The following is a 16,841-nucleotide window of genomic DNA, read 5'->3' as shown; positions in this document are numbered from 1 at the left end:
ACTGATTAACTTGCAGGAGAGACCTTGTTTTTCTCTCAAGACAGTTCACTGTTGATGTGTATCTTGTAGTAATAGTACTGGTAATTGTACCGCTGACCCTGAAACCAAGGTCTTAACTAATCTTATTATACAAGAGATCGAAGAAATACAATTAATGTGATAACCACATATTGTATTTATTATTTTTCAAATAAGCTTCATGAGATTAATCAGCATTAATTTGTACATACTAAATAAACAAATACAAATCTGCCTGTAAGATCAGGAACCTATTTTGACATGTGAGGTCCTGTTGTATTAGTTGGGAGTATGAGTTCATTGGCTTTTTTCATTGTTAATTGACAAAGCAAGACAGATGCATATTTACTGGTGATTTATTAAGACCTTTTGTAAGCACATACAAGAACAATAATACATTTACAAAAAGAAAAAAAATATCATTTTCATCACATCAATTCTGCTTCTGGTGTGACTTTAAATCATACAAACATATTCACTGAATTGAATAACATTAAAACTGTATTACTGTGATTCTTGTGTACAATTTTTTTTATAGAAGTATAGAAGGCGACACATGCGTGTTTTAGCCAAATGTTTCTTTGTAAGAAGGCAAAAATGCTAATCTTATTTTACACACCACTATGATATCCCTGGAACCAAAGAAAACTGCAACACTTTTTTATGTTTTAGCAAGTCCCACACAGTCCCACATGTATCTACTTAAGTATGAAGCAAGGAACCTACAAGCCAGCTTGATGTGAAAGTATTATAGAATAATACATATATTACCACACCACTATTAAATATGCATTGCTATTGATATGAAGTAAGTCCAACCACATGCAAATACAACTATGAGCTGGGTTTACTGTCATGCTGACTTGTTCAGGTGACTCATTTGCTGACTGTTCTCATAGACTATCCCTTTATCAACCTCTATAGTTTCAACATGGGATCGTTTGTTGCTCTGTTTTGTCTTGAAGAAGCAGTAGGCCATGGTGAAGACGGCCAGAGCAGCAGCTAGGAGAACAGAGAAGATGACATAGAGACCAACTTCTGCATCTTCAGACGACAGGTCCATACCCAGGAAACTCACTGCATTCACAACGGTAGGGGGCGTTGGAGGTACAATCGTACCTGTGGCAAGAATAAAATGAAGTAAAAAGGATATTCATTGACCAGCCAGGGACATTTAATGTTTTTTATAACGCATAGTCTTGGTATGACAAACTGTGCAGTGAGCAATTACCAATTTACTTTCTGTCAACTATGTGTACTATTACATCTTACAACAAAAACAGAAAACATTTATGGGTTTAATACCAGCAATATATCAAATGCTTGTTGCTAGTGTGAAAGACAGTCCCAACAGGGACTCTACCTTCGGGGTTTGGGTTCAGGCACTCGTGGGGTCCCAGGGCTGGATCAGGAAAGCCGTTGCAGGTGATGATGGCAGCATAGCGAGCTACAGAACCTTTGGCTACGCGGGGAAGACTGGGGTCAGAGCGATTCACATAGAACAGTCCGAATCTCTCGCTAAACCCAGTGGCCCACTCCAGATTGTCCATTAAAGACCAGGCGGTGTATCCTCGAATGTCCACTTTATCCAGCAGATATGCTAAAATAAAGGATTCATTTGCATTAGAAACTCTGCCACTTTGACCATGTAATACTTTTTAAAATTGGCATTTCTCATATTGTTATCCTCTATGTTATCCTTTTTTTTTAACATAATTTCTCTTTCACGTTACTTGTATGAATGCATTGAAGTACAAAGGCTGTACAAACGGAATAAAGTCAGATAAGTTTACATTGCTCCACCTATATATGAGTCCACCTATATATGAGCTATTGCCCCTGTCTAAGGGGATATGATTGTTTGATACCCTTGAGGAGTTGATTGATGTAGCTGTCATGGTAGTGGGATCTGTGAATGTCGTTGAGGTTCACAGGACCTCGTTCCGAAATTCCGTTTTCTGTGATAATGATGGGAGGGTTTCCATATTCTTCTTTAATAAAGTTAAGAATTCTTCTGAATCCGAAAGGAGAGACCTTTAGCCAGGAGGAACCTGAATCAAGCCAGCTACGGTCTGCGATTGTCCCTGCACCCCTGATACACGTGAGGGTAAAAGATGATTTGACACACGGTGTAGTAAAACAAACAGTATCATGCAACACATTGTTTTCATAAAATTGACTTTATACATGCCAGTATCAGTTAGGGTGTGTTGTCAAAAGCACAAGGTCATAGGCTTTCAGTCTCACCTATCAGCATCATAGTGCTGCAGATTCCCATAGGCCACAGGAAAGGCCAGGACAGTGGTGTAGTGGTTGAACCCAAAGTAATCATGGGTGCCCTTTATCCTCTTGATCTGCTCAGGGGTAAACTCAGGAAGTCTGTGGAAAGACCAAGATACAGTTATCTACCATTAAAATAAACTTCTTAATTTCACCGTTGTTAATATAAGGAGCACAAGGGATGACTGATTTCTGAGTAGTAGAAAAGATGACAAGGCACAGACAAAACAAAACATTTTTGGTAGAAATATTAGTAATGCATAAATAACAAAAATAAATGTGTATAAGATACTCCATTTACATTATAGGCACTAATCTTTAACAAGATCAATATGTGAATATTTTGTATATTAGACCATTTTAGCTGACACCGCTCATTTTGGACGAATTTTGGTCTGAGGACATTTACAGTAGGTATGATGGCGCTAAAATGATCATTTGCATACCGAGACTTTTTCAAGCCAGCAGCAAGGCTTCTCTCTCGAATGATGGTCTTCATTGTTTCACTATAGTCTCCATTGAATATAGGGTGGGCAAACCAGCCTATGTAGAACTGCAGCAACAGCACGTTATTGGAAAGGGTCAGATGTTGTAAACACATAAATCAACTAGATAACAGAAAACACAAGGCTACATAATCAGTCAGAAAACGACCATTATACTCCCCTTTTTGACACGTTGTTATCTTAGTACAAGTTATTGGAAGTGTGTAGCTACCTCTCACATCTCTACATGACACAGTACCTGTACAACCCGCCGTGCTGCATCCACATCCTCCTGCTTGTTGGGATTCCGAGGCTCTGACCAATCAGAGTTGATAGTGATGGAGATGATGCCTCCCTGCTTTGCTCGGTAGGTGGAGTTATAGAGGTGCCACGCCTCAGCATGAGCCTTGATCAGGTTGTGGCCCACAATGTAGGGCAGCGTGCCCGGTCTGAAGCTGATGCCTGCCCATAGGTGGAGCTATGAGTCAGAGAACTGAACTGTGTCTCTCTTGAATATGTAATCTATGACATCAATTATAATTCTGACAACACCAGAGCAAGATAAAAAAAGCAAAGATCCCAAAACTTTTTGGCAAAAATATATTTGCCCCAAAAATATTTGCAGGAAAATGATTTGCTGGAAAATGGGATGTAACATTGCAGCATCCCAAATTTTGCCATCAGAAATTTTTCGGGTCCAATTTTTTCCTCGTCAAATATTACGGCATTGTAGCCAAAGTATAATTATTTTTTGGGGGGGCAAGAAATATTTAGCCCCCCAAGTTTTTGTTGCAAAACATTTGGGGCGCTAAATACATTGGAGGGACACAAAAGACATTCTGCTCAAAGTTTTTTAGCAAAACAAAATTTGGCTGAAAGTATCGGGATCTGAATTTCTCCATTTGAATTTGAGCAGCCTGAATTTTGTTCTATTTGAATTTCTGAAGCCATTGATTTGCTTCCATAGTCTTGTCTGTTACCTGGGGCAGCAGCACCATAGCCATGGCCAACATTGGCTACATTGTAGGGTTCGTTGATGGTGATCCAGAACTTCACTTTGTGGCCTAGGCGGTCAAAGATGAAGTCAGCATATTCAGTAAACCTATTCACAATGGTGTCATTCTCCCACCCGCCAATGTCTTGTAGTGCTTGTGGAAGGTCCCAGTGATAGAGAGTAACCTGAACACAGAATCAGATCAGGACAAAAAAGGAGGAAGGATTGGATGCCGAGTCAGTCAGGTGTGCATAGTTGATAAAAATTCAGCAAAGGCTTTGTCAGACTCACATGGGGTTGGATGTTGGCGGCCAGAAGAGCGTCTACTAATCTGTCATAGTAGTTCAAGCCGGCCTCGTTGATGTGTGCAATGGTGCCTTGAGGCATGACTCTAGGCCAGGAAATGGAGAACCGGTAGTGGGTCACCTTTAGTTTCTTCAAAATGGCCACATCCTCTTCTATCTTGTTGTAGCTATCACATGCGATGTCTCCTGTGTCATCGTTAAAAACTCTGAGAGGGGTGTGGGCAAACTTGTCCCAAATACTGAGGCCCTTTCCGTCTGCTCTCCATCCCCCCTCAATCTGGAAAGACAAAACACTGCTATGGATCTTTTGGCAACACTTTAGATGCAGATGCTTGGATTAAACAATACAATGACTGTGTGTTGTTCATGACGTTACTAATTACCGCATCATACTTGATATCCTGTAGTGATCTAATTAACTAGTTACCTGATAGGAGGCTGTGGCTGTGCTCCAGATGAAGTCCTTTCTGAAGTGTCCATACAGCGGCTTCTCATCCTCGGTGAGGGGAAAGCCGTTGTCCCTGATCACCTGACTGTAGTAGAGCGCTGAGCGTTTAGGGGTCCTGGGACGGCTTAGTTGGGTGAAGTCTACATGGTACAGCCCAAAGCCTACGGTGTAGCCATTGAGCCACTCAAAGGAATCCATCAGAGATGCTGCAGTGTATCCTCTCACCTTCACACCGTCTAGGTTATGAGCTGTGGAGACATAAGAGCATGCAACTTTGTTTATAAAAGACAAAGAGAATAGGAAAATGCTTAACAGTTGCAGCAGCCTTATCCGGTAGAAAACAGACAGCAACCTTGTAAAAAGCACTAAAGGTGACACTGATAACACTGTCAAGCTTTTTGTATTGATAAATTGTAAAGTATTTAAAAGTTTACCTTTCAGAGCCTCATCAATATATGTTTTGTAGTAGAATATTCTGACAATGTCATCCACAGTGGTTGCTGCATCGGTAGCAACTCCATTCTCTGTGATGTAAATTTCCGGATCTCCATACTCTTCCTTGATCCAGTTGAGGAGCCTTCGTAAGCCCCATGCTACTGCCCTCTGTTTACTGATAGCAGTTGTGGGGGCGTCACTGTCCTCCTCCTCTGCCAAGTCCTGGTCAAAGTCGTAAGATTCAGGAGAGAGCCTGGCGGTCACATGACGAACTATTTTTGTTGTGTAAGCGTTTATGCAGAAGACATCAGCAGTTCCCTTGATGAAGGCCTTTTCTTCTTCAGTGAAAGTTGGAAGCCTTGAATCTGTCAGACCCTGGAGCTCACTCTTATTCCCCACCTGCCACTTCATTGCATCGGGATAGTCTCCATTCCTGAAGATAGGATGTGCAAACCATCCCAGCTGGAACTGAAGGGCTCGATCAGCAGCAGCTATCTCCCGAGGAACGTCGATGTCTTTGGGTTCAGCCCAGTCAGCATTGAGGGCAATGGATACCAAGCCTCCTTGGGACTGACGGTACTTGTCATTGTAGGTGTGATAGACCGTGGCATGTGCCTTCAGAAGGTTATGAGCAACTTTATATGGACCATACCCAGGATTCACTTCATTTGGAGGGATCAGCCCAAGACCATATCCTGACCATGCAATAGTATAGGGCTGGTTGAAGGTCATCCAAAACTTCACTCTGTCCCCAAAGGTGGAGAAGCAGAAGTCACAGTAGTCATTGAAGATGTTGATCATCTGGATATCTTCCCAGCCGTAAAAGGTTTGCAGGACTTGAGGAAGGTCCCAGTGGTAGAGTGTTACCATGGGGGTGATGTTAGAAGCAAGGAGACCGTCAATGAGCTTATTATAGTAGTCAACTCCTTTCTGGTTGAGGGAAGTGCGGAGACCGTTGGGAAAGATTCTGGACCAGGACAGAGAGAATCTGTAGGACTTGACCTCCAGAGCCCTGAGCATTTGCAGGTCCTCGTCTAAACGGTTGTAGCTGTCACAAGCCACATCACCAGTAGCATTCCCCGGAATGTTACTGGAATTCTGAGTGAATTTGTCCCAAACACTACGACCCTTTCCATCTGCGTTCCAGCCTCCTTCGATCTGATAGGCTGAGGACGCCACTCCCCAGCAGAACCCCTCTGGGAAGCTACCATAATGATACAGTTTCCTCTCAAAATTAGACTGACCAGAAAACTTCTCCCAAACAGTCTTGGACGTGGATGGTACTACCGATGGTGGTAAAGAGGGCTGTTGTAAAGTGATTGGAAACTTTTGAGCCCCCTTGAAGCCTGAAGGGAACGACTCATTCAGGAAGCTGTCCCGCTCTGTTTGATCCTGGTTTCTAAACTTCTGCCACACGCTCTGGTAACCTGAGACTTCATCTGAAAAACTGGTTGCAAAAGAATGATGTGTTTAAGAATACATATACGAGATTGTCTGACTACTTTTGTCAACCAAGTCAAACATTCACACGGTTCTAGGTGTTACCTAGTGGAGTCCATCTTGACCAGCTCACTAAATAAGTCCACCATGTTACATCCCAAAATAGGCAGGTCCTGGTTACTCAAAACTGTGATGTAATCACAACACATATGCATGGTATTATTTTTTTAAATTAATTAATAATAATAATAATAAAGATCAATATATGTTTCTTTAATATTATAAACAATACACATATATTATTCATTATTACAATGGATGATATAATTAAATATTTTTAAATACTTTAGATTTATGAAGTTACTAGAAGCAATTTGCCACTCACGGTCACCAATATATTGTTTTGGATTTACCTTGTAGAATATTTCCCAGAGAATATAATTGGTCCAAGGAACAGCCCTTGACATTCATCTTATAAATCAGAATGCCTATGTTCCCACTGGTCCACTAAAAAATAACAATGTGAGATCAAGGAAAATAATTTTCAGTGGCAATATCTGCGTATGTCTGTCAGAAAGGGGGGTGGATGATAGCAGATTAGCGAGAGATTGATGCTTAGCCTACCTGTAGCCTTTTCAGCTCCTCTGCCAGGTTTGATTTCATGCAGTCATATTCTATCTGAACAGACAGGAAATCCAGGGACTTCTAAATAGGAAATACATATACAGTACATGAGAAATTGCTTATCAAAATCATTAAAACTCAAAATCTATATTTTCAGGTGTATCTTGGCTTTGTCCGTACCCTGAGCGTGGATTTATGTTCAGAAAAAATTGGTAGATTGCTTGCGCTCAGTACAATTGATACACGTCCCCCTGTGAGGAAAGCAAATGCATAACACGTACATACCTGAAGAGACAAGAGCTTAACATATCCATGAAAGATCCTAAGCATATGTGCCATGTAGTTATGCTGTCATGTGAATATTAAATCTGTGTAATCTACAATGATCTCTCTCCCTTTGCCCCAGATCCTAAACATTACAATGTCATGGTAATGTCAGCACTTAATTATAGACAATCTCTTCAGATAAGCCTAGCAATATGCATATGTTATTGAGGTTGAAGGCTAAGGCTGTGCGATACAACTGATAAAGACATTGTAGATATGCAACACAAGTCTCAAACGCCAGGTCTTGACCGGTGAATAAAAACTGTAGTTTTTTTTGGTTCTTTTTAATCAAATCTTACCGTTACCAGGGTACAGACGATGATAAAGATTATAGATGCTGGCATGGGCCTGGAGGGCGTTCTTTAACGGAGTTTGAGGATCTGAGCCCTGCGCTTCCCCCTTCAGCTCCTCCAGGTGACTCAGGGTTATCCACGAGCGAGCCAGTTCACCAAACGTCATGAAGACAAACTCAGCATACTGCTCAAAGACCTGTGGTAGTCCCTGGTTCTCCCAGCCCCCATAGCTGGGCCAGAGGGCTTCTGGCACAGCAGAGCGATGTAAAACCACCAGGGGCTGGAGGCCTGAGTCCACCAGCTGTTCCAGCAGGGTCCGGTAGCAGCTCACCACAGCGTCATCAGGCTGACTGGGGAGACCTGAGGGCAGGAGGTGAGTCCAGGACAGGGGCACTTTAAAGTGAGTCGCCCCCCTGCTCCGGAGGAGGTGGAAGTAGTCTCTGGTGTCCGCTGGGAGAGGACGACTGCAGTCAAAGACATTCAGGTTGTCGTCCTTCTCTATCTGGGAGGTGAGGGGTCCTGCCAGTAGCATGAAGTCCTTGTCATCTTTTTGACACAAGCAACCACAAACAAAAAGGTGAAAAGTGAGAACCTGTAACAGGGACATCATCCTAGCCGGCGTAATGGCAGCTAGGTATATGCTAGGAAGCTCTCACATGAGGACTGTACTCTCACTTCAACTCTTCCTCATTACATAAACCTGACAGTGAAGGTCCATTCAAATAAGGTTGAATGGCTGATAAGGAGACTGGACTTGAGACATTGATAAGGATTCCTTTATCCGAGTTATCAAGTACATATTCAGATTTACAGTTTACACATCTTTTGGCTTATGTTAGAACAAAGCTAAATCCAATAGTTAAAACTCATTGTTGAGAAATGATCGGTCCGCAAACGAAAAAGGACAAATGTTGGTTCAAATTTGATTTATTTAGGAAACACAAATACTAATACAAAAGTATAAAAAAAAAGTATGAAAGTTTCAAAAATGACATGAGATGACAGTTTACTCAATGGCACTAACATGATGTAATACACTAACGCTATCATTTAGTGCATTTTCAAGGCATCTTGACACCACCCGCCATTCTATAAACTCAAACAAGTGACCGTTCATAACCTTCATTGAGGCTACAGCTTGGGATCATCAATGACTGTTACGTTACCAACTGATATGCAGCACAACAATGTGGATCTATCCCATTTAGAATTGCATAGAAAACCAACACAAGCCTAAAAACACATTTAGGATGTCATAATATTTGGCACCTTGAGATGATTTCTGAGCACATCACAAAAGGGTTACATGTTGATACTTATAACCAGTGACCACACGAAGCGTCAGAACTAAGCTTAATTGTATATCGTGGCGTCAAGATTGAGTATACCACTGGTTAAATTGTATAAAATGTCAATATAAATGGACTGTCCTCAGTCTAGTAAACACAGGCATCACAAAAGTGGCCGTTGCACTCGTACTTCACAAAAGGCTCCCTGCATCTCCAACAGGAATGCCAAGATCAGCCAGCCAGTTCAACCAAACAAAAGGAAAATATCAAAGCAGTATCAAAACGTTCAACAGTATAAAGACAAGCTCACAATTGACATGTATTCAAGCATTACCCAGGTTTATGTTGTAATCCTTTGGATAAAGGCACCTTACAAAGAGGATTCCAGTTCAGACGGAACAGACTTGGGGGGGGGGGGGGGGTCCTAAAGACGAAGCTAAAAATAAAAAATGTATACATCTATTTACAAAATGATAGCCCTTTGTCCAACTCATCAAGAAGACAGCTATTTATTATTTTAAGTTCAAACACCCCAAGTACCTCAGGCCCTCCTGTAGCTGCCTCTAGAGGCCTTGGCCTCCCAGTGCACAGCTATGAGCACTGACTCACTAACGTCAAATCTTCCACAAAACTAAAATATTTTGTACTCCTCAAAGTACATCTTGCATTTTTGTGCTGAACTTGCCATTATTGGATGAGCTCAAATGTAAACTCTGATGGCAGGGAAAACTAGAGATGTAGTCTATCCCACATAACGTTGACCAGGGGAGTAAAAACATATTTATATAAAAGAATTACCTAACATTCCTAATTCCTAGACAAAACAAATATAAAACTAACTCAACCCAGCGGCCCTGAGGGAAAAACAGGCACGAGGTCTCATTCAGGTAACAGTTTATGGGCACTTTATGATCTTGAGAAACACGTGATCAAGTAAAGCCAGGAGGGGGCGGTGAGGGGATCCTGCGGTGAAGCCGGCCCCTGGTCTGGGTCCGGGCTCAACGCTGATCCTGTCCACCACCGTGAGACACTCCTGTCTGTGTACCATCCATGGTGTGAACGTCTTAGAGGGAATGATTAGACTTAGGCTCGGAGACCTGAGGACGCAAAGAAGATGTCCATCAGTGACACATTTTTTGAAGACAAATTGTCATGACCTGACTGATAAGTCAAAAAGTGTTTACATCTTGGTTATCTCACAGTAAAATAAAAAGGGAAAAATCCTAACTATTATCGTCAGTTCTCATGAACACTAGAAGCAACATTCACCTTTCTCGCAGGTGCTGCTCTGCTTCTCCTGGGCAAAGTTCAGACGGTTCTGCTCCACGGCCGTGCCGTTGGACTCTGGGCTGCTGCTGCGTGACGGGCTGCTCTCGTCGTTCTGGTAGGCCAGGTCCAGGTGCTGCTGGGCCAGCTTCAGGTGCTTCCGAAGCCTCTCCAGGTCCCGCGACGACGAAGACTCGTCTCCGAACGACTCGCGACCCGAGTCGGCCAAGTTGTCTCGGAACCCCAGCTTCCCCGGCAGGTCTTTCTTCAGCGCCGTGCTGTAGCCAGGGGGCGCTGACGGCGCCTTGCGGCACAGGGAGGGCCTCTGGCTAGAGAGAGCGGGGTGTCGGGGGGTGGGCGGTCGAGAGCGCGGCCCACAGAAGCAGTCCCTCAGGCCACTGACGCCCAGGTGGATGATCTCCAGTACCGTGAACAGCAGACAGAGGGCGCTCACGCCGTACATGATGAGCAGGAAGATGGTCTTCTCTGTGGGCCGGGAGATGAAGCAGTCCACCGTGTGAGGGCAGGGAGAGCGCGTGCACACGTAGGAGGGCAACACCTCCAGGCCGTACAGGATGTACTGGCCAAACAGGAAGGCGGCCTCAAAGGTGGCACGCGACAGGAGCTGGAAAACGTACACCTTCATCAGGCCATCGCGCTTGATGCGCCTTCGCCCGTCGTGCTTCTTAGTGGCCTTCTCGGGGGCGGGCTCCTTCTCCTTCTCCACCTCGATCTCCTCGGAGATCATGGGGTCTTCCTCGCCGTTGTCCTCCGCCTCCTCGTAGTCGCGGTTCGCTCCGCGGCTCACCATCGGCATCCTCTTCCGGCCACGCGGCTGGTACTCGTCGTCGCTCATGCGGGCGATCTTGTGCATGGCGAAGCCAAGGTACATGATGGTGGGCGTGGTGATCATGATCACCTGGAACACCCAGAAGCGGATGTGCGAGAGTGGGGCGAAGGCGTCGTAGCAAACGTTCTCACACCCAGGCTGCTGGGTGTTGCAGACAAATTTGCTCTGTTCATCGTAGTAGATGGACTCCCCCCCGACAGCTGTGAGCACGATGCGGAACACGATCAGCAGCGTGAGCCAGATCTTGCCCACGAAGGTGGAGTGGTTGGAGATCTCATCGAGTAGACGCGTCAGGAAGCTCCAACTCATGGTGCGTCTGTGGTCGTGGAGGAGCTCTCAGATCTGAGGAGGGGAGGGATCTGATTACAGCTGAGCAACAACATTATTAACTGTAGAAATTGTGAGTTAAATCTGTCTTGCTACCAAAGACATTCCAGATTAAATCTGTCGTGTTGTTACAAAAAACATTCCAGATTAACTCACTGGTAGGATGCATTGGCAGGGTAAGAAATATGATTATTGTTGATCAACAGTCCAAATTTACAAAACTTATCAATTCCCTGATAACATTTCTATTATATATTTTAAGATATTAAATCTGTTCATGGTGAAAGCTGTGTAAATTGGATTAAAATTAACAAACTCGATTCTCAAAAAGAATTGCACAATGCAACAGACAATTAGCAGGAGTAAGACACTACCAACAGCCACTACCAACAGCCACCAGGTGCCGTTCATTTACAAGCTTTAAAGTTTCAACAGTTAGCTAATCATCTCCAAGCGGTCTGCAGATTTTACACACATTGGAGATAAACTCAAACAGAGACCGTTGACAACATTTGAATCCTGCTGTGGAATGTTTCGTTGTGAGGGGAGTGTAATTCAACAGCTGTTAATCTAGTCCTTTCCATTAGTTGCGGCTGCTTTGCCTTTAACATTTACACAAGCTCAACATCTTATCTTAAGCTTCACGGAATTTGCCCTAAACAGAATCAAGCTGGTCTTACTGCTGTGCATGAAGTCAAAATGTACATTTACAACTGAATGTTTGAGTTTAATCAACTTCACTATAATCTCACAAGACACCAATTCATACCCTGTTCACAATTTGAGTAAATTAGAGTTATTCTGTTGTCATTTGACAGTGGAAGGCTCCAGCTTTTAGAGCCACCCCTCAGAAGGCTAGGAGAAAACACCAGGAAGCTGGACTAACCTTTAAAAAACGTATCCTAGTACATTACTTAACTACCAAGACCTCTGGTTTTCACTCAACTACTGGAATCCAGGAGTGTTAAAGTAATCACATGAAAGAACATAGACACTAGTGCTTCCAGAGACGTCCAAGAAGACTCATGTTTGTGAAGATGACTCATGTGTTCAAGTGAAGAACACCTGACACCAATGGCACTTAACGAGTGATTAATTAAACTTTTGGTTTGTGTGTTTAAAAACAACATGAGTGCCAACATTATTTTGTAATCTTTAGGATAAAGGCAACTAAAAGGCTTCCAGTTCAGACTGTACACACTTTTTTCGCTATGATCCTAAAAAATTTAAATACACTTTGGTAGGCTGTTGGCAGGACAGGGCTTCTGTACTTTTCCAAGTGCCCTTATGGGTGTTGGAAGTTTTGTCAACATGTCCAAACACAACCATATGGGTACTACTGACAGGGGTTTTGATGTCTTTTCACGATCCATGAAAAGTGATGGGGTGGAGTTAAAATCGATAGCCCGCTCTGTCACTCATAATGTGGGTTAGGGTCAGGCCCCGGGGCAGTGGTTGTTCTGAGAGCATAGTTCAATCTAACGTCCATGTTATGGAGTCAACTACCACAGGGTGAACCACTGGCTTTTAGCCAGTAGCTTTTACTTTCCAGGCATGAAATAAACCTACATTGAACGTCTAGTGACACCTCAGTGCTATGTCCATCCTCTCAGATGGTTCCAAGATGGCCACGAGACACCCTTCAGTTAAGAGTTTACTTTTTGGCGTGTGTGTGAAATACTTTGCTGGGGAAGCCATAAGCAGTAAGCCCGCAGTAAGCCGTAATTAACTTATTCCTCCATGCTCCCAAGACATGTAACCCTTTCAAAATAACGTTCGGTAACCCTGTAACATGTCAACGTTTATGAAACTGAAAATCTGCAACATTTTAGATGTGGATTTCCATGAATTGGAACTCGGGGCTGACATTGAACGCAGCCAGGTCACCGGGCACGCTCAGGGCTTACCGTGACCAGGAGCAGAAAACGTGGAGCTAAAAGAAACTCTACTTATTTAAAAAAGAAACAAGAAACCTGATGTGTGCAATTGTGTAACTTAACACGCAAAAACCGTCAAGAGGACGCCATTGGGAACAACACCGTGCTGTAAATAATCTGTGCCACTAAGCATGGGTACTGTTATCTTGATGACCAGTTTGATTTTTCTTGCACCCCCTTGGGCTGTCGTAAGATGGGTGCAAGCGAACAATCCCAGAAATGAGAGGTTTCCTGTTGCCACGAGTCCGGTGTGCGCGAGCTTCAAGCGTCTCGTGCGTCCCATCGTCTCCATCACCTGGCTAGCGAGCTAGTTCCAGACGAAGCATTTTGCAGACAGACGTTGTTCAAAATTGTACCTAGCTGGCTTACTTAAACATGCCTTACATGTCACCACTGGCCGTTTCAGTACACAACTTACAATATAGCCTACATGTAATAGGGACTTTATACAGATGTTGCCAAATTGATGCCACATTTGTGCTGCCGGATAATGTCCTACGAGACGCGCGCAATACTTAGCTTGCTAGCTATATGAATAGCTCAATTTGCTGACCATCTACATACATTCCATCTAGACAGTGTATTGTCTCGGAGGTTAAACTGACTAGAGGTTACTCGCTAACATTCACAAAAGTAGCTGTTTCGAAGCTTTTATATAATTTTATGTTGACCAACAATATCTCAATTGGAAGCTGACTAACATCTAGCATGCATGCTGCCGCTAGCCGAGTAAAAAATACTTATCGCATTGCTTTGTTAATGTACGGCTGAATTACCATTGTCTTAGCTTACCTCGAGATGTAGATTTGTTCCTCAGTCCCTTGAAATCTGAACGCTCAAAAAACTTGTGTGCGCTTTCCCCTCGTTCCCTCAACTACACAACAAAGCGTCACTCTTCACAAGTCCGTTCAGTTCAAGTGGCTAGTACGAGACCAGCTCCTTCGAGTCGGGGTTCCAAATGGTGGGGTGAAGACAAAGAATGTCCCAATTCCCCCTTTTCTCCTCCCCGTCTATGCATGCGTACCCCACACCCTAAACGCGAGTGGGAGGTGCGTTGTGAGAGATTTTCAACATTACTGATGCAATACTTGGAATATCGTCCATACATGCGATTTAAAGCTTTTGACTGTCTATTTTTAAGAGTAGACACAGAAGTCCTCCCAATTATTTATATATATATAAAAAATACAAAATAAATGGAGGAAGGAATGGAAGGCTATATTTTCCTGAACTATCACGTTGGCTGGTTGGCTGTAGTATCTACTGTGGAAACAAGCCTTGTTTTCCTGTAGGAGTGGGTGTTCGGAAGTAGTTGTCACTTGAAACCTTTCCTCCACCACACTACAATGATGGGTGGGCCTCCTTCACAAGCCCCATAACGCTTGCCCTTGTTTTGAAACTACAAGCACAATGGTGGCACTGTGAACTCAAGGCTGTGGTGGATGGTGTGGTTGAGGTGGACTGGGGACGTAGACCTTTATAGACTGATTTATGTTTCCTCTTCAAGGCAAAATTGGGTCTGTCCAGGCCAGGCTGATGACTTGGCACGCTCTCTTAGTGAGTCACAGACACATTGTTTACTGCTCAGCATTGTGTCTTGGTGCTGAATCAATGCCCTCCTATTAGTGTGATAGTGTGTCCCAATTGCCATCTACGCCATGAGATCAGCTTCCATTGGAAGGTGAGAAATCCACTTTAGTGATTGCAGTTCCCTGATAACTATTGTGCCCTCGTACCTGTGATTACATTTCGTTGAGCTCAGTTCTGAACTTGGATTTATTCTCTTGGCGACTGGACTAAATGATTAATCTTGCAGTTTCTTGGAATTGTGTTATCGCCTGTGTGCACTGCTTCACAAACTGACAAGCAAACCGATTCATACACCAGTTTGAATGGCTTGCAAAAGTACTACATCTAACCGTGGACCTCTTTGGTGCAGGGCTTTTGATTTTCTGCCAAGGCTCTATGGACCTGACCGTCTCATAGAATTGTTCTTCATTGTTTAATACTGGTTCTAAACAGGAAGGTCATGGCAGGAATGTCTTACCCTTCCCCCTTCTGGGGTGGGGGCATTGTAAGCCACACGCATGCTTTCAGCCAGACACTAATGTGTCCTCATTAAACACACTCCAAGGTCCAAGGAACACCAACTAGCGTCAAGGTTCTTCAAATAAACGCAATGAAAGGTGTGACTCTCTTTACAAAACACATAGTAGAAGTCTGTGAAACAACAGGAACATTCATGAGGTTAATGTGATTGCGTTGTTTTTTTGTTTGTTTTTTTTTTGTTTTTTTTTGTTTTTTTTACAGAAAAAAGTGCTTTGCCAAGAGTTTGCCTTCATGCATGTGACTTGATCCAGAGTGAATCACCACCTCGTTGTGTTCAGCTTCCTCTCTCTGTCACTGCTGGTTACACCCTCAACTGGGAACGTGTGACCCAGCAACTGGTTTGCGGCGGATAACTTGAGCAAGATCTTTAAGTGGCATCACGTCCCTCCACTTTAAGCTTGATTTAGGGCTTTTTTGTCAGATTTGGGGATCACTGCTGTGGCGCAGTTAGTGTGAAAGCAGAAATATGCTCCAGACTTCCCCATAAACATGACGGCATGGAGGTTATTGAGAAGAACATGTTTGACTCAAGCATTACGCAGTGGCATTACTCAGCAGTTAAACGTTTCATGTGATTCAACCTTTTCTGGAAAACCTGAACTCTCTCACTCTCTTTCTTTTTCTCCTTCCTTTTTCCATATTCTCATTTAAATTGAACACATTAAAAAAGTTCACCTGTTAATCCAGGAACAGAGTGTACTCCGCCTACCCCTCATGTTCCCAACATGAAAACACAACTCAGTTGGTTAATTTATGAAGTGTTGCCAGAAGAGAGTCAGGTAGCTTAAACAAATTACATCTGTAGGTTTCTGACACACTAAAGTAATTAAGTTCAGCAGTAAACCTTCCCTGGATTGCTACACTTTCATTCACAGTTCTACACCCAAGCTGAGGAACATGCCAGGAAGTCTAATAGGCCCCATGTGTGTTAAGGACATTGCATCTAATGCAGCTCATTTGAGAACCACTCCTGGTCAGAGTCTTTATTACAGTTCAGTTGCAGTTGTTAACAGGTAGTCAGTATACATAAGGACTTGGACACCTTATCCAGCTCTTGCTCCCTTGTTATACCAACGTAGTTAATTATATGCATAGTTACAATTTTATAGTTGTACCCTACACATTTTTCACGTTATTGACTGCTTTCTTAAAGCTGCACTAGGTAATAATATAATTTAAAATAAAAAACCATGCTTTCCTCCAGCTTGAGTTTGATTGACAATGGTGTCGCAAAATAAGTCAAGGAGGCGATTGGCTGGAATAGGAGCACTGGAACATAATTGGTTGTAAAGTAGCAGCACGCTCAAAAAATAATAATTGACATTCCACTGGCACTGATGTGTCTGTGTTGCTAAGCAACTCTTAGAAGGCTTCATTAGCTTACACAACATGTTTAAAGGGGACAAAACCTTTA

General features: G+C 43.2%; 2 protein-coding genes across 3 annotated transcripts; both read right to left on the bottom strand.

Annotated features, from left to right (window-relative positions):
- Positions 1–460: 460 nt before the first annotated feature.
- LOC146233530 (lactase/phlorizin hydrolase-like) lies at positions 461–9,990 on the bottom strand. The gene is made up of 16 exons (XM_084688444.1): positions 9,984–9,990; positions 7,656–8,195; positions 7,210–7,280; positions 7,030–7,110; positions 6,819–6,912; positions 6,511–6,592; positions 4,965–6,412; positions 4,510–4,778; positions 4,069–4,359; positions 3,764–3,962; positions 3,043–3,245; positions 2,745–2,851; positions 2,266–2,397; positions 1,887–2,110; positions 1,382–1,618; positions 461–1,137 (listed from the first exon to the last, which is right to left on the bottom strand). The coding sequence occupies exons 1-16, from the start codon at positions 9,988–9,990 to the stop codon at positions 872–874; spliced, it is 4,251 nt and encodes a 1,416-aa protein (XP_084544570.1). The 3' UTR covers positions 461–871.
- Positions 8,561–14,342, bottom strand: gjc4b (gap junction protein gamma 4b). Of its 2 annotated transcripts, none has more exons than XM_084688908.1 (3): positions 14,111–14,342; positions 10,208–11,396; positions 8,561–10,035 (listed from the first exon to the last, which is right to left on the bottom strand). In XM_084688908.1, exons 2-3 carry the CDS (start codon positions 11,361–11,363, stop codon positions 10,022–10,024), a joined length of 1,170 nt encoding a protein of 389 aa, XP_084545034.1. In that variant the 5' UTR covers positions 11,364–11,396; positions 14,111–14,342; the 3' UTR covers positions 8,561–10,021. The 2 variants fall into 2 exon arrangements, with proteins under 2 accessions (XP_084545034.1, XP_084545035.1); XM_084688909.1 differs by lacking the exon at positions 14,111–14,342 and adding an exon at positions 12,268–12,384.
- Positions 14,343–16,841: the final 2,499 nt, after the last annotated feature.

This window comes from Hypomesus nipponensis, chromosome 23, assembly GCF_054491055.1.
Source record: "Hypomesus nipponensis isolate SF chromosome 23, ASM5449105v1, whole genome shotgun sequence".
Lineage (NCBI taxonomy): Eukaryota > Metazoa > Chordata > Actinopteri > Osmeriformes > Osmeridae > Hypomesus > Hypomesus nipponensis.
Note: the sequence above shows the minus strand (reverse complement) of the source record. Positions and strands in the feature narration are given on the sequence as shown.